Source organism: Aquila chrysaetos, chromosome 6 (assembly GCF_900496995.4).
Source record: "Aquila chrysaetos chrysaetos chromosome 6, bAquChr1.4, whole genome shotgun sequence".
Classification (NCBI taxonomy): Eukaryota; Metazoa; Chordata; class Aves; order Accipitriformes; family Accipitridae; genus Aquila; species Aquila chrysaetos.
In genome coordinates this window covers 39,572,312-39,599,498 of record NC_044009.1, presented here as the reverse complement: position 1 = coordinate 39,599,498, position 27,187 = coordinate 39,572,312, and the positions used below count along the sequence as shown (strand labels likewise).

The 27,187-nt window shown below is 38.5% G+C and overlaps 1 protein-coding gene across 4 annotated transcripts in view; it reads right to left on the bottom strand.

Annotated features, from left to right (window-relative positions):
• PTPN4 (protein tyrosine phosphatase non-receptor type 4) overlaps positions 1-26,745 on the bottom strand; it is a 121,268-nt gene extending 94,523 nt beyond the window's left edge. The window contains exon 1 of one of the 4 annotated variants that reach the window (XR_005932611.1): positions 25,550-26,229. Coding sequence is in view for 2 of the 4 variants with exons in the window: in XM_041124116.1 (XP_040980050.1) it covers positions 25,550-25,592 (43 nt within the window). In the remaining 2 variants the exon portion in view is untranslated. Of the gene's footprint in view, positions 1-25,549; positions 26,230-26,644 lie in introns of those variants that run through there. The other 3 variants (XM_041124117.1, XM_041124116.1, XM_030017506.2) reach the window with 3 other exon arrangements.
• Positions 26,746-27,187: the final 442 nt, after the last annotated feature.

The window sequence follows — 27,187 nt, the reverse complement described above, 5'->3', positions numbered from 1 at the left end:
CCACTAGTGCTAACTTGCACAAATGAGAAATCATACCTCTAAGATCAATTCAGTAAGCAAATCTCAAAAATAATGAATGAGGCAAGTTTTATGAATAATCTAGCTTAGTTTCCCAAAAGCTCTAAAAAAGCTTACTCTAGGCATTTATGTTTTATTTAAAGGAAAATACAGTTCTAAAACTTCCCACTGCAATTTCTGCTTATATTCAGAGTTCATTAAGTCACAATAAAAGGCTATGGCTCTTATAGTCAAAGGTATCAGCACAGACTTGCAGAGAAATGAAAACAAGTTACAATAATGAATATTTGTTACTGTTATGAATACCATTATAGACAACAAAAATTCCTATCAAGTTGGCAATATAAACAAGAAAATTTTTCTAATATATTTTCTTATTTCATAAAGACAGATATCAAATGCAAGATTTCTTGTCATAGCAAGTACATGTTATCATCCCTGAAAGAAATAATAGGTGACAGTGGAGATAGCAGATTGTTAACTTTATGTTTTCAGACATTTAAATGTGGCTACTAATAGCCCTTTAAAAGTCATTAGGCATCATTAGGCAATTTAAATAATATACTAATTAAGTAATCTTAAAATAGCCTGGCTCTTGTTCCTGTTGTTTTCCCTGGAAAGGCAGGTACAAACATGGGTCAGATTCACAAACTGATGGTTACAGATTCACAGGTTGATGCAGTGGCCATGCTGAAACTACAAAGATAATTATTTATTACTGAAACCATCAGTTCCATACCATTCCCCTCCTTCAAGTATTCCAGATCTCCTCCACGTCCCTTCTTCACTTCTTCAGGTTCTAGCAGTCCTCCTTCTAGCTGTTCAATTCCCTTCACTGCTCAAATCCCTCCCTACATTATGCCCATTCCTCTAATCACCTTTCAACTTCTCTCTGGCCTACTCTATCCTTATCTTTGCTACTCTGTGCCCTACTCCTTTGGGGTGGGTACAGAAGATGGAACAGCAATAGAAATTACCAAAATGTCCCCGAAAATCGCAAAAAACCAAACGTGCACCACCTGGAGGCAAGAAGAAAAACTGTAGCCAAGGGACAAGAACCATGCCCAAGTCTACTCCCAAGCTTAAAAGAGAGATGCCAGGTACATCTATAGTCAGAGTAACACCACAGGTGGAAGGTGCCTGATGCACTCTGCTGATATGCTTTCCACATGGTTACAAATGGAAGGGATGGATGGCAACATAATCACCTACACAGCATTACCAAAAATCATTAAAAGGCTTTTAAATTTCACAGATTTAACATAAGGTACAGAAAGATACCCACACCACCAGAAAAAAAATAAAGGACTTGCATAGTGAACTTCCCCCTAACAGTCTCCCAGACACACAAATTTTCAGTTAATTCCGTGTTTCAGAACTTCGCCCTGCCTCAATTTTTTTTATCACCTTCACCAACAGAATTAATTCAACACCTGTAATGCTTAGGGACAACCTCCTTCAAAACAAGACTTTCAGGACAAGAGAAAACCCTGCAGGAAAACTGATTAAGTACAAGTTTATTCTCAACATGCATAAACATGTTGACAGTGACATGATACAGCTTTCCAGTAGCTAAGTTTTCCGATACAGAAAAAGAGAAGAAAATTTACAGCCTCCATCAAGTGTGAAGAGACACTCAGAAGATAAAAGATTACATTCATTTTTTCTTTAAAGTGAAAACATTGTACAAAGTGCATGGAGAAGGAACAGTCTAACAACATACAAATGAATCTATGAAGATGGCATTAAAAGGTGACTAGCTCTCTGAGTCAGCACACCTGCACTGCTCCTCTTGGGCATTATGTTTAAAAACTCTTTTCATTCATGTGCATCTGCAGTCAGGCCCAATCACTTTCTTACACCCTCTTCTTCACCCAAGGCACTCTTTTATAATTAAACTCAGCTTCTGCAAACTATTTGCTGCTTTCTGCATTACATGACAGAAAGTGAAACTTCTACCTCATACAGAGAATGACTATTTTTTCCCTTAGAGGCAAAGGCACGATATCTTAAAAATGCTATTATGCGACTTCTTTTATTATAAGGCAACATCAGTAATACTGCCTTGGACTGTTTATTCCAATGCTTTTTCATTCTCTAGAATTCATATCCTTAAAAAAAAGAATAGGCTAAGCTAAAAACCTATTTAGCTAATAGCTAAACTATGTTATCTTAGAAGTGCAGTTTATTTATATTGCCTATGAAAAATATTATTCCTCCCAACTGCTGTGAAGATAGGTTCTCACGGTTTAGATACAAAAATTTCATGAGTCTCATTTAATACCACTATAAAGGATAAAACCAAGTGGTCTTTTGTTGTTGTTGATTTTAGTTAATTTTTCCATGCTGTATTAACATTACCATAACATTATTAAAAAAAATTGTTAATTTGTTCTAATGGTGTTTTACAACAGGCACGCAGTCAAACATTACTGAAGCACTTCTAAAGGCATCAGGTATAACACCCCAGAATTAAAAGGCTAAAGAAGAGGACATATGGCAGCATATGGAAAGTGCACATTAACAAAGAAACCGAGTAACTGGGTGGTTCTATTTTCCAGTGTCTATTCACATGCACTCTCTCCTGCCAGCTGCTCTGCAGCACAGACCAGTTCCCCTGGTAGCAGCTGGAGGAGCCACAGGTGAAAGCAACAGGAGTGTTGTTCTGCAGAGCAAGGTCTCTCTGCACTGTGGTACCATGCTCAGCTGAGGGCACAAAGCGCTTCTTTGCACTCCCACAGGTGTTCAGAAGAGACATTTTCCCAAAATGAAGACACTGGTATCACACAAGACGTAACCATATTTGCTGATGGGATGCGATTACTTTCTTTCTAAATAGCAAGATATTCTCATCAGAATATCACTCTAGCTGACAAAGTCCAGATTATCCCTTCTGAATTCCAGCCACCATACCAGCTTTAGCAACACTGACTTCAGAATGAGTACACTTCAGCAAGTATCTGTCGCTCTCGGTTGGCAAATACTGACTAGTCATCTAGATATGACCATGCAGTTGTTGAAATGGGCTACCAATAGAGTTCAACAGTCTCAGAACTGTCAGCAAACTGAGTAACACTGATAACACCCTGGCCTACCATGAAATTGTTGATACCTTCTGTGGAAAGGTATGACAACAGCATACAATTTATTCCCTAGATCACAGGAAGGAGACCCCGGTGACCCATAACTGGAAAGGTTTCGGTGGCTCCAGAAGTTGCAAAGAGAGTAGAAACACTCAGCTGAATGGGTCCCTTTACAGTCCAGTAAAGGTTTGAAAAGTCTCAGCTTTGTCCAGTGCTGGAAAAGGTCCTCTCCTCTGAAGTCAGTGCTAGCAGGTCCAAAACTGGAATCTGTGAAGCCAGAAAACAAAAGAGATGCGGTTCCAGCTGGATCACTCAATTACTGAACCGAGGCTGCGGGGAATGTTACCCACCACTCATGAAACAGCAGTTAGCCAGTGCCATGCACCATGTCATTCCTTCAGCGTTAGTCAACGGTGGGATGGCTTAGAAGGCAAGATGAAGAATATCTATGAGTGTTCTTCAGTTCTGACTATTCAAAGGAAAGAAATGAAACAAAGCTTGTCCTCTTCAGATCAGGAGCTGGTGTCAGGATGCTCTGGTAATTTCTTAAGAATGAGCACGATGTTATGTGCATCAGAGAAAGAGGCAATGCTAAAGAGTTTATTACCACCACCGCCTTATCCTTTTGAAAAGTAACTCCCACTCTCCAAGAACCAGCAGAGCATGTTTAGTTACCAGAAGGTCACCCAAAAATCTCTCAAAGAAAGAGAACTTCTCAGCAGCCAAGAGTATGAGGAATCTACAATACCCATCGGAGAATGTGCTGTTCTCAAAGTCTGAAAGCTGGAGCCCAGAGAGCAGAAATCCCTGTTACTTAACACAAAACCAGCAAGAAGCTTGTCTCTGCTACTGACAGGCAGGCAGACTGCTAGGAGCTATTCTGATTCTTTACGAAGGATGTAACATGAGCATTATTAAATAACAGACATGTCCATCTGTCCTCTGGAAGTATATAAAGAGAAACACAAATTAGAATTTCTTCACAGTGTTAGATCATCCGCCTTTCTCTAAGAAAATCTGCTGAAAAAAACAGAGGGAAATGAAGAGGTGCCAACTAGACTGAACAAGTGCTGACAGAGCTCATGAAAGTGCAGAAAAATCTCATCTAGCTCTCAAGAAATCCAAAATAAGTAACTGAAGAACACAGATACCCAAACCTACAGCTTATGTATACTTTGTGGTAGGCTTTGATTTTTAACAGATACATAGACTACACTACATGTACATCTCTGGCACATGGTGTTCACTACAGCAAAATAACTTGCATCTATGAATGACCACTAGTATTTTTGCCACTATATATTCTATTAAGCCACTTCATAAACTTGCTGTAACACTCCTCTGAAACATGATATGGGAAGGTATTGGTAGCTGGAGTACAAATAGCCATGCCACCATTACATGGCAAGTTTTAATAATACCACAAATCTGGTTCTTACAGCTCATCTTGCAATTCCATGGACTGTTGAATTTTTAGTCTGAACCACAAGGGATGGGAAAGGTCTTAAAATTACAGTTGTTTGAAGATTTATCTGAAATTCACTCTTGTAGTTAGCTTGTTTTCCTGTTTTGTTGGCTTCACTACAAAGTTCCTTTCAGTTTTCTATTGAATATGATTGATAGAGAATTTAAGAGAATACAAAATCACTTTCCAGAATAACTATATCAGAGTCAAGGGAGATCAGAGAGCCTTTACTTAAATGCCTGTTTTCAGAACACTTACAGATAAAAATACAACATCTATGGAAAGTACATAAAATCTAGGCAAGGCAACAGGGGAGAAACAGAAAACTGACTATTTGACAGCAACATTTAGGTAAAGAGAACACAACCACTATCTTCACTGGCAGCAATTCAAGAAAAATATTACCTCAGGAATCAGAGAGCAACTCCTGAATGAAGATCATGCCTTTCTTTCAGTAGGGAAAAGAGAAAAGCATTCAAGGGCTTACGGAAAAGAGCAGCCAGTTGGATCCATGTTATTGGCAGGTACCAGCATTAGAGAACGGATACAGGCTAAAAAGACATTATATGACTACTCAGAATAGGAGGAAGGTGACGGTAAGAGCTCTCAGGCAGAGGAGTGCTGCCAGGCTTATGATTTGGGCATCAGATTCCCAAGCGTACACATAATATGGCCTTAGGATATTTTGGGAGAAGATATAGAGATGACAGAAAAGTCATATTTATTTACATTTTACGTGCCATAGAGCAGCCTGTTTTCCATTTCTGATTTGGGGTTATACTTCAAGAGATTGGAATTCAACAGTTCACCTTCATCAGGGCAGTGCATTAAATCCTGGTATTAAAGTTTGGAAAATGACCTATTTACTGAAAAAACCTAATACTGAATGATCATCTGTAGCCTGAGCGAGCTCACGTTTGTTTTGTTTTGCTTTACTTCGTGGTTTGATCTTTAAAAGAACCAAAGATTGATCCTTTTGTCCTAGAAACAAATGGAAATTTTGAAAGTCAATAAGCAGGATTATGATAACCAGAAAAAAGGCAAGGACAACACAATGAACTACAGCTCATATGATTGACCAGAGGGTAATTAATATCATTCCTTTCTGAAAGGACGTACACAGCTGAGTATTGAAGCTAAACTGCAGAAACCCTCAATGGCGTGTATCACACTGTTAAAGAATGCCACTTTTTCTGTTACTTTTTTCCAAGTAAATAAAGGAATAGAGGGAACATAATTTACTTTTTTTTTTTTTTTTTAACAACAACAAAAAGATATTCTTAGGTTAGCTGAAATATTTTGAGACCTAAATGCATGCAGATGCACCATCATACACAGGTTTGGATTGAGCCAGAACATCTATTTACCCGGCACCGTGGCAGTATACAGAATTGGATTTAGATGTGAATTCATATTCTTTGTGGACTTTAACCGAGGCTCAGTTTTGAAAATGCCCAGCTTTGCAGGTAACTTAAATTCAGATGTATATTTCACCATTTCAGAATCAGTTGAATATCTGCAGAGTAAAACACCCCCACCCCCCACAAAAAAAATACCCACAAACACTTTTATGCTGCTATTAATAACTTGACTGAAGACTAATGAAAGTGCATTTCCGTAGACCAAGGAAAAGGGTGGGATTATTTAGTGCATTTGTTTACAGGCAAAGAGTGCCTTGTGATTTCAGGAACATGAAAAACAAAATTATTTGTTGTGAAGGTATCCCGTCCCTGCTGGAAAGACACTACAAAAGCAGGTAAGGATATATTACATCTTTTTTGTTACCAATTATTCTACCAAAATGGCTTAAATCTTTAAAATTTCATACTAAACAGGTATCATACTGTGCTGCCTTGGAAAACTACTGATTTAAGTAATTCTTTTGAAACTCATACGTATCCAACTCCAACAGCTTATCAGTCTAAACCTTATAATAATTATTTAACAGGTATTTTCAAATGATGGTACAGGTTTGACTAATGATGCCCATCCAAATTATTTAAATAGGGGGTTTTCAAATGTCCTGAGGATGACAGGCTCCACCTCCTGTGCACACTGAGAAATGGAGGCTTCTACTGATGCTATTGATCAATTATTATAAGAAAGAGATGAACAAGCAGCTTTGGAAAATGTGTTAAACAATAAGGGAGAGATGAAGAGTGAGAGAGGTTAAGGAAAAAAAGCAGCAGAGATCAGGATTTCCAGAACTAGGATGTGATCACGTCAGAGACAATTAGACTTTACTTTGATGAACTCTTTATTTTGACATAACCTGGCACTGCTAGCTAATGCAGCATTCCTGACCCACTCCTGAGTCTGGCCACTCATTTCCAGCCTTGCATCATCCTCTCCCTACTGCTGACATAGCCATTTGTACAGCCATATGGTAAACCAGAGTGGGGAATTAAGAAGCAACACAATTTTGGCAAAATTATTTTTCAGCCTGACCAATTCCCCAATATGGTTCACTGTGCAGTGGCATAAGCACTACAGCAGCACAAGGAGGACAGCAGGTGGCCACGAAGGGAAGAAGCTGGTCAAAACAAGCAAAATGGAGTAAAAGTATTAGCATCCAGCTAAATGAAGATCATTCATTTTGGTAAAAGCAATTTCAAGAGAAGAATAAAAGAGTGGAAAATGGTGAAAAGGTGGGGAAAAATGTAAAGAGATATTCAAACCTGAAGTTTTAGATTGTGTATTTACTGAGTTTGCACCAGAACACAACCAGATAAAATGGGGTGATAGCTAGAATAATCGATGGGATGAAGTTTTTGGTTTTTTTTTTAAATTATGAAGCTAAAGCAGGCGCTTCTTGTGAAGAAAAAGTCTAAGGAAGTCAGCAAATTAAAGAGGAATGAAGAATGATGATAAATGGAATGGAAGGAAATAAAGATGCAAAACCAAAGGGGCAATAATTTACAAAAGGAGACAACACCATACTCTTCCTTGAAGCACCAGAGACCAGAAATTTCACGTACCCTCCACCACTTCCACACCTATTTATGGACTATCACAAAATAAGTCTGAATTTATTAAAAACCAAAGCATACATCAAACCTAAGTTAACTTCCACGTCAGTGCTGAATTAATGGCATTCTTATGTTTATCCAAATCGTCTTCTGTATATAACTGAAACTGTTGCATCATTTCTCTACTTATCTGCTACTGACCCCCCCCCTTAAAACCTCCTGCATTATTTAGGTCCCTTTCACCACAGAATACACAAGGCCTTGCATACAATACAGCAAACAATGACAATGAAGAATAGTTGTGAAGAAACAAGTGGCATGTGATTTGTTTTGTGGTGTCTGAATCATTAATTTGTATTTTGTTTCAGGAGGTGCCAGGGAAAAGATTAAAAGTATAGTGTTAACACAGACAATTCTGGAAAGGTCAGGTTTCCCAAAACATTATGAAAATTCAGTGATAAAACCCAGCCAAAGACATAACGTCAAAGAGGTGATGGAGACTGACAGAAAACTACTCTAAAAGGCTCCCTGTACTATTTCATCTGAAGGTGGTACAGTGTCTGGTGTATCAAAGAAAACTGAATGGTAGTTATCGATGCACACGTCAGAAAAGTTTTATTGTAGCTACACTTAACTATAAAAAGGCTTGAACAGAACACAGGCTCAAGTGCCAAGTCTGACCTAAACCCCTCTTTTTGCTTGTGTTTTACAGAGGTCTTCAGGAGTACAAGGTGCTATAATGCAATCCATAATAAGCAGCAAGACTCATCATACTGTGTCTGTACTGGTAAAAGACTTGCATAGAATTTGGTATTTGCTGCACTTTCTCACTTCAAATTTATATACTCAGTAGGCGTACAAAAAAAATAATCTCCTTTTATCCAAGGATCTCAAAGAGTTTTACTGGAAACAATATTTCTCATTTATAAAGGAGTAGAATGAGATGCAGAAGACTGAGTAATTTGCCTGTCATTACACAGTGAGTCAGTGGCAGCAACCCACACTGGTCATACATCTCTTGCTGTTCTTATCAGGTAGTGGCATTAGAATAAGGTCTTTTATAATAGCTACATGCCATATGTATTAACAACATGATCCTCACAATTTCAAGTTTATGCTTGTTCTTTCTTTTGCTATGAAAATGAACACTAAAGCTTATACAAGCTTATATTTAAAAGATAACACACTAGTGGCTTCCTTTTTCAGTCCAGTACTTCACTGCCTGAAAGACACTGGCAATGCTTTTGGGTTTACCATGAACATTTAAAAATAGTTACTTCTGCAGAATAGAAGTTATAGCCATCAGTACTTACATGTTCAAACAAAACCAGGAAACCTATTTATAACCAGTTTGTATGTGGCTACACCAAGGAAGGTTCACTGTATAGAGGATCTGTGTCTTATACTTCTCCATGTTATTCATCACTGTCAGGATTAGCGAGTTCTGGATCTTTAATCTGATCCAACACAGCACTTGGGTTCTTATCTGCAGCGCGTGCTGTGCCAGTCCTTTTGATGCAGAATTTTTCTCCCTGTGGTATGAAAAGTGACTAGTGCATGGGGGGGTGGGGAGGAAGTATGATGATGACAGTACAAATGAACAAGGAACAGTAATATATAAACAAAAGATAAATTGTTAGAAGAAAGGTTAATTTATGCAACTCAAAGAAAAAATTTCCTCTAGTTAACAAGCAATCCTTAAATCCCACAGAACTTGGCATAAAGTCTATGATCCCTTTAGCATATCATCTTTGGCACACAATCACAGAAAGCAGCTCAGGAAAGACTGGATTTTATCTTCATCAATGACTTTGGCAGACCTTTCCAGAAAGACAGACTTTCCTGTTGTAATTGGTGCTGATACACTTTTCTACAATTAGTTTCTCTAGCACAAACTTTCACTTAAGTTTCTTACTGTGTGTTCAGTTTTACTATTTGCCAGAATATTGCTGGAGTCTAGACTTTTAATTCACAATCATTTTTTCTTATCCTGTAGATGTCCAAGTCCAAATAGACAGATAATCATTGCCACTTTTGCTAATAAAAGACAAAGCATGATATTCTGATGCGTGAAAATACAAGACAGATTAAAGATGTCGTGCTATGAAGAGTTTCATGCCAGTACATCTAATATAATTAGTATAAAACTTGCAGGTCAGGCAGTAGGAGGTAGGGTAGGCAAGGCCAAGTTGATTATGTAGCTGCTTGATGACACATCTTCTCCTACCTGAAAATGTCATGTAGCTGTACAAGGATGGACTCCAAAGACCTGTAACCAATGCCCAGTTGTGGGTAAAGCGAAAAAGAAACAGCAGCAGAAGGAAGAGATAAAGCTGGATCTGCTCCTTCCCTTCCAAACTTCTGTCATTATCAGCTGTTTCTAACAGTTATTTGAATGCAGCATTCTAGATCTTGACCTCTCCGTGCAATTGCTTCTGCAATGCACCTCTATCACACCCTGGCTACAGCAGGGGATCATGAGAAGTACTGAGATGGCAGCACAGGAATTAGAAAGGCAAAGGCAATTAAAACAGATGAAAATCTGCCCCTAGGAACCGCTGCAGGTTCCCTACAGGTTTGGGGAGCTGCATCACCTATGCATCACCTGCTCTTACGTTTCTTGTCTCAACAGTAAGGGCCAAGACCTTTGTAAGTGAAAGATTTAACATATTACTATTACCCTTCAGAAAGGTTCTGATGTATGAATACAACTCCTAAGATGTCAGTGAATGTATACATTCCTCTGAAAAGGTGAAGTATTAATAACATTCAGAATAATTCCATTAAAAAATACATTTAGGAATCTGCATAGCCATACAGAACCTTGCTTCAGAAGGTTTACGGTGCTCAAGGGATATATTACTGCTATAGTCAATGAGAAAAGTTGAGGGGACATAGGGTTAACTACGTGTGGCTGAGTTAACATCTTCTGGAAAATGACTACACCAGGCACCCATGTAGGTCTTGGAACAGTAATTGCTACAGAAGAAAAATATTTATACACAGTAGCCAATGTTTAATTAGGCATAGGGAAAGAAGTATTAAGATCCCTATACATTTCTACCTGCACCTATCTATTAGACAGCTTAGCTTCAGGTTACAAGTTGTAACATGCCCTTCAGATGGGCAGATGAACCCTTCAAAACCATTTAACTGATTTAGAAACCTAAGTTTTCTTTCTAAAACAAATGCAGAGATTGACATTGAAATAATACTTTAAATTTACTTTTCAAAACTGCCCTAAGTGCTTAGGAGCCCAAGTCATGTAAAATTTAACTATCACATAAAATATATTCACTTCTTACCTGTTCTAATTTTATGTTCCATACATATTGATATTTTGTGCTTCCATGTATTTTGATAGTTAAGATGTTTAAGATGTATAAAAGACTCTACAAAATCTTTTTCCTCAAAGATGTCTCCCCCAAAAACTCAAGACAAATCACTTCAGATGTTCAGGTTTCAATCCAGTTTACTAAAAATCTAAGGTATCTTTTTCTTTCTCTCTTTTCTTCTTTCCTTCTGTAACATAATCCAAAACAGCACCCATTTATTCAACAGTAAGGCTGCCTTTATTTCACTTCAGAAAATTCAACCAAAAGTCAATTAGACACTCAATAGGGAATAAGAACGTCCACAAGAACAGGTCTGAAATACTGATTTTGCTTGTTAGCAGAATTTTATTTTACAAGAAATTCCTGTGTGTATAAATCCTGTACATTTTTCTGTATTGTAATAGATCTGATCCAAGTAAGGTCAGATGAGACTAAACACAAACAGGAACATAAATCCTAAATGCAAGGCAATTCAGCATTTAACTAAAATGCACAATACTTTATGAGAAATCCTGTTGGTATACACAACATAGACATACAAACCATCAAAAGCATTCCAAACATCCTTAAGGTTTAAAACACATTATCAGCTCACCTTGGCACATTGTCAGACAGTCAGACCAGTCCATAGGATAGATGTATTAAAACCTTTAAAAGGACATTATCTACTCCCCACAATTATTAAAATTACATCAATTGCTCAGAAACAAATAAAGTTCCCCCCCCCCCTATTTTTTTCCCAAACATTTAAAAAAAAACGAACAAAAAACAACAACAAAAAAAACCCAGACTGATAATCTTACTGCAAATGCTGTAAATCTCAACTAGGACACAAATGTTAGAGAGTGAGCTGCAATTAGTTGTATTGCCACACTAGGCCATTTTACAGTCGGATCCAGATGTTCCTGTTGATCAGCCTTTTGTCTGTACTAACAGGGCACTGAGTAGCAGCATTCTTTTTCAGAGAAATGGGGACAGAACTAGAATTTCTTTTATGACCTCAACTGGTTTCAGCACAAATCTCCTGAAGTAAGAGGCCATTATTTCAGTTTGTTGCCATAAGCTCAGTAAATCAGGATATTTACCTATAATATAGAATACTGTTAAAACTAAGTTTCTCATGTTTACAATTTTAATATAAATGTCTTATGAACTGGAATCCAATTTATGTAATTCCTTTTAAAAACAAAGACATTTTAAAACTCTCAAAGAATGCTTTTTGTTTCCAGGTATATTCTCCCACAAAAAGTAAAGAAAGTCTGGAAAACAATTGCGCAAGAGAAACTGTCTAAATTTTTAAAAGATTAATATATTTCTTAACAAATAATTTTCTAAATACATTTTAAAAAACATACTCTATGTTCTACAGACACTAGTGAATTCAACCCTACTCTACCTTGACAAGTTTACAAAAAACCATGAAAAATTCTGCATTGAAACTTTTTCTCCAACATATTTGCAGTCACCCATAGCTGGTGCTGTGGGTGAAACTTAAGACATGCAACCCCCAATTTTCTTCTGCTATCCAAGCCAGTAATAAAAATCATTAGTCAATGCAGACCGGGTGCAGAAACTATTAAGTACATTGTGCTTTGACAGTGACCCACTGATAACTATTCGGTGGGTTAGCCTTGCTCACACTTCGTATCGGAAGCTGTTATTCACATTACTATCAGCATTCCTTAATTCCTCTCCTACTTATCGATTCATTATTCCTAAAACCAAAGAAATGTTCTTATGCCTTAAATACTTGATTTCATATTATTAAATTGTATTTTTTTTTAGTACTCAAATCTATGAGTTTCTCTTATTTTCTTTACAGGATAATCCAGTCCTCTGAAATACTAAAAAATTTTCTGAACTCTGTGTTATCTACAGCTTTTAATAAGAAGAGACATAATTCTTGCACCAAGGTTATTAATGAATGTAATGAGACAGGATTAATTTCAAGACTGATTTTTGAAGAGCGTGACTAATAATGTCTCTCCATCCTGTTAGTTGCTCTTACAGTACAGCTGTTTGCAGTCTTCTCTTTGGTCAGCTTCTGATCCAATTTATGCTTTCTCTTCTAATCCCAGTAGTTTTCACAACCCCTCATGGACACTGTGTCCAGTCATTTACTGACATTTAGACAAGATCTACTTCATCCCAGTAACAGAAGTGTAAATTTAAGAAAAAACAACAAACATTCTTGAAGTGTCATTAGTGTCTTCAGAACATAAGAACAACATTTATTCTTAAAAATTTAGTTACAAAACTATTTTCTGAAAACATACATTTCTTTTATAAGTTTGGACAATTTCTCTAGTTTATCAAGCAGGCATAATCCCCTGCAAAAATACAGAAATTACATACAAAGTGGTAATACACCAATTCTGCAGAAGAGGATCTTAGAAGGTAAGTGGGAAGGAAAGAGAATATTTTTAGTAGGTCATAAGATACAAACATAAACCAACTATGTCATGCTGTTGTAGAGAGGGAATTCCTCATATGAGGATGCTTAGTCAGGCGCACAGCCCACGGGACAGATGAAGGTCCTCTCTCATGCTGCTCAGTATTGCAAAAGCTCAAATGGAATCATTTAAGCTTCCAAAAAAAGACGTAGATCAATTAAGAACAGTCAAGAGACTGTTCCAGTACCAAGCAGTACCAAAATGAAATACCTGAAAAAGCACAACAATGATAAAAAAGAAACAATTCAGATTGCTTTACCTGAGATTGCAAAAATTGTATGTATTATAGTTTTCAAGCACTTTGAAACACAATTTTTTCTCCATATATAGCTGATGGAATTTTTATTAAGAAGCTTAAAATATAACACCAATTAGATAATACCTTTTTTTTTTTTATGTGATATGAAGGAGAGCAACACTCTCACAGATACACTGCCAAGGCAGGAAAAGAAAGCACTTCTGGAAAAGGAATGACGAGTACAAAATACAGTAAATAAAGTACCAGGGAAGAATTTAGTCCAAATTTATTTTTTGTCTCTGAGGTAAATTTCTAACCACCTGTTCTACAAACAGGGTATAAGGAACCTCAACCAGTTCAAAACAGCGTTCAATAAAAGGGATTACATGATAGGGTGGAGCTACAAAACAGTGCGCTGTATCAAGCAATAGTCATTGTTGCTCCATACCAATAATATATTTTAATACCTCCATGCTTCATACTTTCTGGCAACTACTTGCAAGAGCTGGGAAGACTGTTTCTTTTCCAGTCTTCCCCATCTCTCTTATCCGTTTCTTTTCTCTTCTGTTTCTCCTTCCTGCATTCAAAACAAATTACAGATGTTTTTCTCCTTTCCACTGATAAATTTGGGACTGGCTACGTAAGAGCAGCAGTGCAAGAGGGGATGGATAGTTTCAAGAAAAACATGAGGTGTCTGGTTTGTCGTGCTTACTGTCATAAGCTGGGTTGCATAAAGAAGCAGAAGACCCACAAACCTAAAAACACAGAAGAATGCTTACTTTCAGACAAATCTAAAAAGCCTTTTTTGCCCCATAAAAGAACCAAGTTTCCCTAACAAACCCATAATTTTTAGATGCCCATTATTATTTCTTCCACTCCGGCTTATATACCAGTTAAATACCAAGCACCTACAAGAACAGAGGAAGGGCCAGAGTGTGTTTCAGGAAGAAAACTGTGTTTAATAAACTTCAGACATTAGGCTTACAAACTGTACCAGCAATGTTCTATTATCCTGTTTCTGTAAATGCTGAACAGCCAGGGAAATTAAAAGAAGCTTCATGTTGCAATGACAAAAAGTAAGATAGGTTTTGGTGTACCTATCAGTCAGCCGAAAGGCAGACATTAGCATACTAACTTTGTGGATGCTTGAATGACATAAGTGTCAAGATGAAAGCAGCTGACTCAAATGCAATCTGAATTAGACAGAAGTGGTAAAAGGAAATGGGGAAGAACTTTGAGGAACCAACAGAAGGTCTGACTTCACTTCCGTTATCTCTTTTTTTTTTTTTTTTTTTTTTTTTTTTTAAAGATAACACCATGACAGCACTCAAATCCTAAATGCATATAATTCCAAGTGACAACATCACCGAACACTAATGGAATTCTCCCTTGCCTCTCTTCCTCCTCATCACCATTAAAACCTTTCTCAAGGTGCAGTGTAAGTTTCACCTGCATGGTCTTTCCACTCCAAATGTTAGGAGAGGGAAGGACTAGAGACAGGCCATGCTTCCCTACCTCTCTACCTATCTGAAATATTTCTCAGTGCCAAAACATGCATCCACCACCAGCACCTGCTTATGCAACAAGGTAGATGAGGATGGGACTGCTGATCTGCAACTCAAGGTAATTGGAGGAGTGGGTGGCAAGTCGAAGCACCAGTTGGTTCACAAGATGAAATTCCATGAAGCAGTTCCTAACACCACCTCATCCTTCTCACGCAGAACGAGACTGGCTGGTGAGCAGGAATTAGGAGATTGGGAGGGTGGGACAAGGCTACTGCTATCTAAAAGCCCCTGCTGGTAACTTAGTTTGAAAAACAAAGTCATCAGCAACAGTGAAAGACAAAACATTAATGCAGAAAAATCCAATAATCTATGAGTACGCTCCTGACAACTAGAACAAAACTCTTGTTTCCTTCTGGATGTGCCTTCCACCCAAGGTGGTAATGCTGTGCTATTACCTGATGGAAACTGCGCGCAAGAGCTGCCCAAAAGCTACAGCACTCAAGAGGTCCATTTACAAGGCAATAAGCACTACTGAACACAGAATGCTGTATTTCATGTCACATCATCTTCAGGTTGTTTAAAAGAAAAGAACCATCAATCTTCTAAAGCTTCTAGTGTGCTCAAACAATCTCCTTTGAGACCAAGTCACTTTCTATAACCCACCTAAAAACTTCAGGATCAAAAGGACTGTTACAGCTGACATGGCCTGAGGTGTAATGCAAATGCTAAAGGCTGGAAGTACTTCCAAGACAACCCTGTGCTATTGCAGGTTGGTTACTTCTGTGGTCGTTACACTCAGGAAATTGAGCATTTCGGAGGAGAGAATATGCTTTACATTGTACGAGTTGAATAGACAAAAATTAACCCAATAACTCCATTCTTTAAAAATTTCTTTTATATTTTCATTACAGTACAGAAATAGGAGACTATGCTTAACATTTGGTTGACCTTTGAGGAGAAATCCACCAGTGAATATTTCACTGACAATCTTTGCACAGAGCTGAACATGCAAATTAACATCAATAGAGCTTCACAGAAAAGATAAAAATTACACTGTTTTGGAACGTCGAATGTAAATACATCATTTTCAAATGAAACTGTCAAACATCTTGTTGTGGTGGTAAAAACCAAATCACTATGCAAAATGATAATACAAGAAAAGTCAATTGTACATTTCTAATAATAAATGCTCTTGCGGCTTTTGAAGTCACAAAAAACTCTTGGCTGAATTGAAGCATTGATTTCTGTAGTTATTTATGTGCAGTTCCTATTAGAATTCTATTGAATTCCTTGAATGGTGAATGGAAGCGCTTTTGAAAACACACACAAAAACTGTTAAACAAGGGACAAAATAAATGGAAAGCATAGCGTTGCCAAAAAAAGTTTCAAAAAGTCAACAGAACATTTCAACATTTTTTTGAAGTGTAAGCATGTATGACACTGGCAGAAATTATTAAGTCTAATACAGAAACAATATACAAAATACATTTCCCAATCACTCCTGAAAAGGAAGCATGAACATTGGTATTTGCTTCTCAAATATTATTTCAAAAAATCTTGGGATACTCTTCAAATATGTTCTATAGTAAAACATGGATTTATTGTTACAGAATTTTAAAAATGTTATCACTCCATCCTTTTGTCCACTATACACCAATATGAAGATATTTTATTTAGCATGTGTAATATATATATCTGAAGCGTACAATATATGTTAATTGTATTATGGACACTAAACAGATACACTTCTGAAAAGCTAATTCCCTACTCATTTTAGGCCACATTAGTAAATACAGTTATTAGGAATACATATATTATAAAACATTTTCTGCAAGTGCTGGAAGTACATTGAAGGCTTGAGATCTGGGTGCCTAATGCCCTCATTCATAAGCATTCATTCATTTTTATGCCATTCTTGATACACTTTAAAGCATTTGCAAAGCAAGTGGATATCCCACCAACACTGTAAGGAGACAAGTCTGTTATGGGACAAGGAATTCTACCTCAGATTCAGAAATGTTAGGCCTTCAAAGCACAATTTGTTTTCTATTAATTGTAGATAGCAAAGTGGGCGTCGAGCCCATTTCCATACTTTGGAAGCTACAACAAAAATAACGCCAATTTATTTTAGTAATAATTAGTCAACATTTTATTTTTTATTTTTACTTGGACACAAAGAATTATTATAAATGCAATAATAGGCCACTAGGAAAAGCATCTCTTCCTTTTTAGAGTTTTGCTTTAAAGTCTGACAGTGGATTATGTTTTAATGTTAAATGTTATGAAAATAAGGATATTTATATTGCCAAAAGAAAAAGTTTCACAGTGGCTTTTTGTGAGTACTAATTATAGTCATTTAAGTCTGGAAAGCAGATTTTTAGAATGTGGCTTTCTGTTTACAGCAGAAAAATAATAGCATTAAGAAGTTTACCTTCAGAACTTCTGTATCAGCCTATCTTTATTTTCACTGAGGACCATGTCTGTTTTCTCATAAACTTAAAAGTGAAAAGTAATGAACACTTCAAAAAAAAAATCTCATTACAGAGTGCTCTTCTCATTAACAACTTAAGTAGTAACTTATTTTGAAGCAACTTAAAATTATTACAATAGCACTACTTGGTACACATAAGGATTCATTTTTTCTATTCTCCCCATTTACTTGCAGCACAGTAATTCTGCTGAACTATGGCAACTACTTCAATTTTGGGGAATCCAGTGCCAATTTGCAGTTACAGATTTTTCTCCCTAACATGATGACGTGATTTGCTATCACACACTGCCCTTGGATGAGGGATGGATCTCTGGTGATACAACATATCCCAGCTTATTGTACACAACTGCTAGAGCACACACAATTATCACAGTACATCAGGGGAGGCAGAATGCAAAATATATTCAAAATGAATGTGAGAGACTTAAGTGGAAAATGCCTTTTGCAGATAAATGATTGAGTAACTACAATCATTTCCCAGAACAGTTAGAATTAATCTGTTTGTCTGGAAGATATAGAAAAAACACTCAAACTGTAAAGAGGTGGATTGAAAAATGCTTACATCAATGTAACTTAGAAATAGAAAACAGAGATTGGACAAAGTAGCTTTATTGGCAACTAAGTTCTATTCAGAGGTGGCTAAACCTTAGCTGAAGTTTCAAATGTTAATCAGGTTTCTCTTTCAAGCTACACTCTCACATACACTTCATTAGTATAATTCCTACAAAGCACTTTTATTTCTGTTTTCTCAGGACTGTGTATGTTTTTTCAATGCCAAAAAAAGTTATTATCTACATCACTCATATTCAGAGAGGGATGCTTTTTATGAAAATCCTTCTGCAGAAAACATCTAGCATTAATGAGCTGCACATATAGCTTTCCTGTAAAAGGAGGGAGAACATATGTAACAGGGAGAGGGGGGCAGCACCAGGATCAGAAAAAGGAGGCAATGCCTCTGCTGGTAACTACAACTGAGTCTTTTAATTGCTTACTTCAGTTTTATTAAATAGCTTACAGCTATCTAGAGAATTTCTAATCTTTCATTTAATTAATCTCAAGAATGAAGTTCTCCTGTAGGAATTTCCTCTTAGAGGACTTTCTGTCAGATGTTAATTTTCAGTCTATTTTCTAGTCTTCTACAGAGGAATTCCATTCTAAGTGTAACTGTATATATCCTTAGTGGTTACTCACGCCTCATTTTCTTACTGTATCTCTCTCAGCCTTTTAAGTGGCATGTTTTTGAAAGCAGAGATATTTTAATTAATATTTTTATCACATCTATTATTCAATTCAATAACTATTGCAAAATTTGAAAATAATCCAGTTTCTGCAAGCACAGGGACTGTGAAAAGTCAAAAACGGCTTTACAAAAAGAAGCCAGCGAGCATCCACCACATTCTGCCCCTCCACAGACACACACTCACACCAAGTCACTTCCCCCAGCAGATCTAAAAGCTGTAGAACAAAGGACTCAAATCTATACTAGGAGCTATGGGAAAAGACAGTATCACCAACGCCTTAAGTCTCTAAAGTAATAGTAAATCTATTAAGTGAAGATGCCAAAAAAATTGTAAGCAGATCACACCACACAGTAAAAAAAAGCAAAAAAATAGTAGGTTTTCCTGACAAAGACCTCCAAAATGTAATTATTTCCTTAGTCCCAAATATGAATACCTGAAGGTTTAAAAAGTTCAAGCCAATTCCAAACTGAGCAGTTTATGAATTTGACTTATATGGTGTATTTTAATATATCGTAAAATGAAGAGAAGCAAAATATTCATTAGCGAAGGGTAAAAAAAGTGAAAAAACTCTTACCACTATTAATGTTCTGTCACTCCTTACCTAGTTGCACCTATAGTGAACTTGAGAAGTGATGCTAGAAGCATGACTAGAAGCAAATATATTAGCCCTTTACTGAAACTTCTAAATCAGTAGTGTAATTCAAACTCACAGAAAACAAGTGAGCCAAAAAATATTCAAATAATTCAGAGATATGACCCCATAATATAGCCGACTGATCTATTTGTTCTATTGTAATGCCACTTCTGTATTTCAGTTTCCCCCTCCTGTGGTTGTGTGTACCACAGTTATTCCAGCAGAAGCTTCCCATGAGGTCATGAGATTTGCTGATATTAAACAAAAAACCCCAAAACATATTCACCTTTCCTTTTAATTATGTCTTCCAAAACCTTATACATTTTATAATCACTGCAGGGCAGCTGTCCTTTTTCTCTTTCCCCTCTTCTCCATCCAGATTTAGACAAAGGCGATACACCCCTTCAGTTTCAGAGGCAGCCACATTTTAAGCTTTCAAACCCCTTTTTCATAGACATTACACCTGGAAAGGTCCTTCCAAACATTAGATTTAAAGAGATCAGCTTCACAGAAAGCAGGTGCATTCAGATGAGCTAACAGGATGCACTATCTTCTTACAGAGTCAACACACAAGCCTAAAACATCCTAAGTGGGGTATTACTTGCAGATTAGGATTCCCAAGACTCACCCATAGCCTCATTTACACTCAAGCACTAAAAACAGACTGTGGCATCAATCGTAACAGCAGTCCGCCTCCCAAAAAAAGCCAAGAACCTCTTCCAAGGAAAGTCTTAACAGAAGCTCACAGTTTGGAGGTTACAGGCCACAGTGGTTTAAAACTCACATGCTAAGTTCTATTAAATTTTATTTTTAAGAAGTCAAACTAATTGATGCATGTCCCTTCTCCTGAAGTATATCTTTTCTAAAGAGGGGCACTATATAAACTCAGTAAAACATTTTAAGAACAGTACTGAGGCTATATGCAGCTTAGAGACACAATACAAAGCTGGCATATGCGGTGCACATACACAATCTGTATGGGAAAAAACAACTTACAATGCAACACATCACCGGTCATCAGCACTGGTCATCTTTAACCCTATTCACACATCAAAAGACAAAAATATGTCTCACTACTTTTTCACATGACACTAAAAGCTTGTTGCAAGTATCAAGACAGACAAATGCAAAGTGACATATGTTAATTTTAACTCTCTCCAAAGCCAATTTTTCATGGAAAGACTGCAGGTTTTTTCCCCAAAGCATTTTTGAATTCACTGACAAGGTTAGTGGGAAAAAAAACTAAACCCACAGTTTTACTATGTGATTTTCCTCCTAAATTACTTTGTCTGTCTTTTTTTTAGGCAAAGGCATTGAATCACAGCTGTAAGATCTGGGAAGCATCTTTTTCTGTCCCGAGAGAAATACATCCCATTTTGGATTATTTTTTTTGTTCAAATCAGTTATGATAACAGCTTTAAGTTACAATGAACATGTTTCCCAACTTACAACTACTTGACATGGCTTAGGAAAATGTAAGGCAAAGCATCATCAAGAAATTGTCTGTTCATCCAGACAAAACTGTGCTAACCTGGAAGTTCAGAGAGCATTAACAGCAATAACTGTTCGTCCACTGACTGATATATTTTTATGCACTCTTATTGAAAAGGTGGTCATTACCTAAAGGACAGAGGAATCAACAACATTTCTATTTCTATTGAGAGCTGAACTAACTACGAAGTTAGTTCAGCATTGCATCTCTATTGGCACAGACAAAAGAGAGCACAAGTTTCTGTTATGTCACACTTTAATCTCGTCTTTTAAAAACACAGCTTTTCAGTGTATCAAATCCACTTGCTTGACTCTTTTGCAAATACCGCCTTCCACTGCGAAAAGAAAACACAGGAATCTTGCTTGTTAACCTTCTTCCAAGACAAAGTATGTTAGCACATCGCTCTGAGACAAAGGAGCCACAGCAGGCCCTTATCTTTTTACCAGCTGCTGCTTTGGTTTACGTGGAGAGCTATCTGCTACAGATACAGTTTCAATTTGTGGTTTTAAACCTGACTGATGCCATTTAAAAAAAAAAAAAAAAAAAAAAAAAAAACACCTGAAAAAAATGATAAGACTTATCTAAGAATAATTTTCTCATCTGAGAAAACATTTTTTAATGTAACTTTCATTGGACTCAATAGACACTTAGTTTCAGTGCAGTATTGATACAATTTGTTTCTCATTTCTGTCTTTTGCAACAGACACAGAACATTGTTGGCGGTTTGGTCGGTGGGGGGTTTTTTGTAGGGCAGACAGGTGTTGGTACACAAATGCAATAAACTGGCCAAAGGACTCAGGAAAAGCTAAAGTACACTCAACTGTCTTAAAAGTTAATATCCTTTCAGAGACAAAGTAAGTGAGGATCATTTGTTTAGCCCAAACACAGTTAACAGCATAAAACCAAATCAATTTATACTGTTAGTCCTAACAAACACCAAAAAAGAGCTTACATTTAAATGATTTTGTTTAATCAGTTTATGAAAACTATCAAACAAAATAGCAAAATTACATGCAACTAAGGGCTCCAGACTGGAACATCATCCCCCAAAAAGCACCAGTTAGAACAAGGTTTTCAGCATTTAATACCAGATATTTAGCAACTTTTAATTTAAAGTCTAAATCACAGGTTGATAAGAGAATGGAATACATCCTCCTTCAATCTAATCTACACCATTCTAATTAAAAAAAATCCAAGTATGAAAATGTTAATCTCTAGCAGCACTGCATTTGATTTTCATTTGAAGATTTGGGCTTTTGGTCATGCAGAATAATTCAGTCATTATTCTCTCAGCTAGTTACCCTGCAGAAGATAAGGAATGGCTAGAAAGGCAGTGTGAGAACACACATGCCATAGGAAGTGGATTATCAATTTTTTTCCTCTTAAATCTTACAGATGGCCTGAAAACTCTTCAGTGGCAACTGCACTTCATCCCCCAATCAGTGAAAATATTTCCCAGAACATTCTTCATTACAGATCATAAGTATTCATAATTAAAAGACTGTTTATTTTTAAATGGGTATTAGCCATTTCCCCCTTCTTCATGTAACTGTAGAGATGGCAGTATCTCATAAACCACGCAAATGGAATTGCATTTATCATCCAACAGTTGCCTTTTAACTTGTCCAAGGAGTAATTGCAGTGTGAGACAAAGAAGTGTGCCAAGAGAGGTCTAATTGCACCACCCTACCAAGTCTTTTTTGAAGGTGCATAAGCTGAGAAAGGAGAAGCTGGTTCAATTCTCACATTTCAAACAAAAATGCATCTAGTTATACTCGTCTGATCTACCTGAGTAACTATGTGACTATCAGCTGTAGTATTCTGTAGCATGTACTGGGACACCATGCGTACAACCAGCACAGACTTTAGTATGCTGTAGCACAGATCACCATGAAAAGACCATAATCTTGTAACCTACCTCTGGACATCTAATTCCGGTGTGTCAACACATCAATAAAACTTCTGTGAACACAACAACTGCTGCAAACTTGAAGTAATTTATTTTGTAAGTGACAAATAGCAATTGTTTTCTAATAATTCTGAAATTCTCCCAAATAAGAATGGAGATTTTGAATATGTACCTGCAGATATGCAGTTCTATGACATAACAGAGAAAACTTCCAGAAAACTGCAAAATTTTAGAAATTAAAGGCTTTCACAAGCTTACATAAAACTATTTTTGTGCTAATTCAGTGGATTACAAGTCCTCAAGGAAAAACAGCCTCTGTTCCCAAACAAGCATATATGAACAGCTGGCCCAGACAGCAAAGACCTGCTGTTGTATTACCAGGCCACTGTTCAGCTCTTTTGGTTGTGTCTCCTGCTCAGGCCATTCTCCCCTCCCCTTTTTCTTCCACCTTCACAGTTCCTTCTTTCCACTGCAAACAATCCCATACTATATGCACACACAAACTATTTTTTACAGTTGTTTAGGCTGGAGCACAATAAAACCCATGAGATTCTGTCTGGTCATTTTATGAAAAGTGACAACACCAGAGTGAAAGTGTGGTGTTTAAAAAAAAAAAAAAAAAAAAAAAAAAAGCACAGTCAACCATCTGCTGAAAGATTCTCTTGTTTGACCATTTTTATAACTGGTGAGAATGGAAGTGAGGTGACACAAAAACAGGATGTGAAGGCATGGGATTCATGTGATCTTGTACCAAATTTAAACCCAAACTGGGGGGGGGGGGGGGGGGGGGATGGAGCAGAGAGGGACAAGGCAGAATCATGATGTATCGGAGGATCTAACTAATGGTAGTATGAAGACCTAAGAAGACAGACCACAGAAACGTGCTATTTATCAATTTAAGTAATCTAACAATGACTTCAACAACAAAAAAGCATGCACATGCCTACTATTTGTTTTAATTAAGTTCTGATCAGCTGAAAAATTAAAATGGAATTTTTAATACACCATAATTTTCATAAGACACTTAACCCAACCTATTTACCTCATCCAAATGTTTGAACTGCCGCAAGCAAGCCATTCTGTCTTTGTCTCCCACCTGCAGGTTAGCTTATGGGACCAAGTGAACCATCCCAAGCATCTTCCCCTCCTGTATATTCAAACTTGTAACTTCCACTCAGTTCTCCAGAACACGATGTAGAGTATGCATTCCACTTTTTATATGAGAGCATAAATTGATGCACAAAACTTCCATGTACATTCAACAAAACATAAAATAACCCACCAAGGATAACAAGACCCTAGTGAGATGGAATCCCCAAATGCTGATCAGGACCTTTCAGCAGCACTAACTTACAATATGAAAGCAATTTAAAGAAAAACCACCTCTTTTTCACAAAATAATTATGTCACACACTATTGTACTCTGGGCACCAACCTGCAGCTCTTTGCACACACAGAAGCCTATCTGACATGCCACACAAACACAAAGGTTAACAACAAAACATACAAAACATTCCCACACAGCAAATGCTCGTGATAAACATCGGCCTAGTGTCTACAGAATGAATGTTTGAGCTCCAGTTCCTGCAGTGCGTTTTGTGTAGGTGGATCCCTCTGTCCAAACAGGGGTCACTGCAGGATCACAGCCAAAATCATGTACCCTGGGTATTAACCTACCATATATTCCAACTATGCTAATGGCAATGACATGTAAATAGTACTACATGAACTCTGTTCATTAATAGAGTTCATCCACTCCACAGAGCAATTAGCATTGCTTCTAAGATTACAGGATTTTGCTTTTATTCATGTTTTACAAATGTAGCTGCTAATAATAAATGAATTCTAGTCACAGAAAAACAGTATACACTTAACTTTCCTGCTGCTACAGTGCAAGTATACCCAACCCTGAAAGTATTTTTAGCAAGGGTGTTCAATCAATACTGCTGTGTACAACCTAAATCAGACATTAGCATGACAACAGAATTGTAAAGCATGGCAACAAACAACACATTTCATGGAAAATTTTACTGAACAAGAAAGAAACATCAAACTAAGTAGGTGAACCTGATTCCAAACAAACTTAACTGCAAACATAAGGAAAATGTACCAAAACGTAAAGTATTAATACATTTCTTCTTTTGAGGAAAATGCATTTGTATTTCACTGTTTAATCTAACTTAAAAAAAACCCTACAAATAAAAGCATGAACATAATCTAAAAATACACAGAAACTTTAACGACAAAATTTTCTCAAAAAAAATCAGACCAACAGTTACATTTCTGATTTTATAAAGCATAAATGTGCCTGGGAAACGTACAGACACATACGTACGTATTTGTAAGTTTATCACCCGGAATCATATTTTATCAACATGGTGCAAGCCAGAGTCACATCAATATGTAAAAACAACTTTTTAGGTCAGTGAAGCAAGAAATCCATTGTCAAGAAAATGGCATCCATAAGATTACAATACTGAGTATTTTATGTTTAGGCAATGAACTGGAAAACTTTCCTACAATATACATATCTAATAAGAAAATGGTTTTACCAATTTTAATCTAACTCATTCTTGTATTCCTGCAACGCACATTTACGATGTGATGAGCTCATTAATGTCTGCATGTGTGTGAACACACCAGTGGCTCCCAACATTACAGGGCAGTTATTTGGCAATAACAAGCAGGCAAACGTGCACTCACAAAACCCCCTTACCATTCAATGCAGAGTTTAGCTCAGGGCAAGAGAAATGCCCCATGGGTGAGAAAATGTATCTGCATGCTGTAGTCTAACAATTATTCTTCAGCTGAGATCCATTAGCACTTCTGTAATACACAAATCACAAGTATTTTCTATCTCACAGTTAAATAAAAGGTAACAGGTTGGCCACCCTGAAGTCCTGGAAGGGTCTAAGTAGCAGCACAAAGTTCACTCACGTATATTTTACATCTGAACGACATACATTCTTTCACTAGGCAAGCGGTGGGAACATTTCACCTACTCTGGCAGCTACCTAGTTTTAGCAACTAGCTCTTAGGAGATTTTTGAAAGGAAAAAGACGTTATTCCTCTTCCAGCTGGTGCGGCAACAGCATACACGAGTTAACCCATCACCAGGTACACCGAAAGCCTCTGTCGCATATATAGACACACGCGATTATACAAGCCTTCTGCTTGAGGGAGATACTAAAAATGTACCAGAGGAATGCAACGACAGCACTCAAACCCATTTTCCCTGCCCATAACCAGGGCAACGCGCACATGTGCCTAGAAAGCACAGGAACGCAAACTTTCATATTAAACACACTAAAAAAAAAAAAAAAAAAAAAAAGCCAACCCGTTTCAGGCGTTCGGCTGAGTTTACCACATTTTACAGACCCCAAGCGCCCCCGACCTGCCCCCGCCGCCCTCGGCCCCGCCGCTCGTTCCCCCGAAGGCTATTTACGAGCCCCCTCCGCGGGCCGGCGGTCGGTTCCACACACACCTCCCCCCAAACGCCTTCGCGGAGCTGGATCTCCTTTCTTTTCGGAGGGGGGAACAGAAGGGGCACCCACACACCCCCCCCCCCCCCCCCAAAAAAAAAAAAAAAGGGCTCTCGGCAGAGCCGCTTTCCGCCAGCGGCGACCTGTGCGCGAAGTTGCGGGGAAGGCGAGCGGGGCTGAGGGGGGAGCGGCGGCGCCTCGGCCCCCACGGCCGGCGGGGTGGGGGTGACAGCAGAGGAATGCGGCGCACGGCTCCCCCCCGCCGCCGCCGCCGCCGCCCCTCTCCTCGCCCCAGCACGGAGACCCGAGCGCCCCGGCGGCCGCCTTACCTTCATATAAGAGCCACGTCCTTCCAGATGGAGCGGGGAGCGGGGACGGCGGAGGGAAGAGGCGCGGGGGCTGCGCTCGCCGCTGCCGCCCCGCGACCCCCCGCGCGCGCACGGGCACGCGCCGCAGACGCTCGGGCTCGGGCACGCGCTGGCGGGGCACGCGCCGCGCCGCGCCGCACCGCGCCGCGCCGCGCAGCACCGCGCCGCACCGCACCCCCGCGCGCGGGAGCGGGCGCGCCGCTCGCTGCCTTCAGTTCCCCCGCAGCCACCGGCCGAGCCGCAGCCTCGGGAGCAGCGACCGCAGCCGCAGCAGCCGCCCCGCGCCCAGCCGCAGCGGCGGGGACCACATCGTACTGCGGCGGCTGGGCCGCGGGACCGGGAAGGGGGGAGGAGGGGGAAGAGGTGAGGGAGGAAGGGACGGGGAAGCCCGGGGCGGGGGGGGGGGAAGGCGGCGGGCCCCCCGCGCCGGCCTCTCCTTCCCCCCTCTCCTCACAGCGGCCGGCCGGAGGGGGCGGCGAGGGCGGGCAGGGCAAGGGCAGCGGC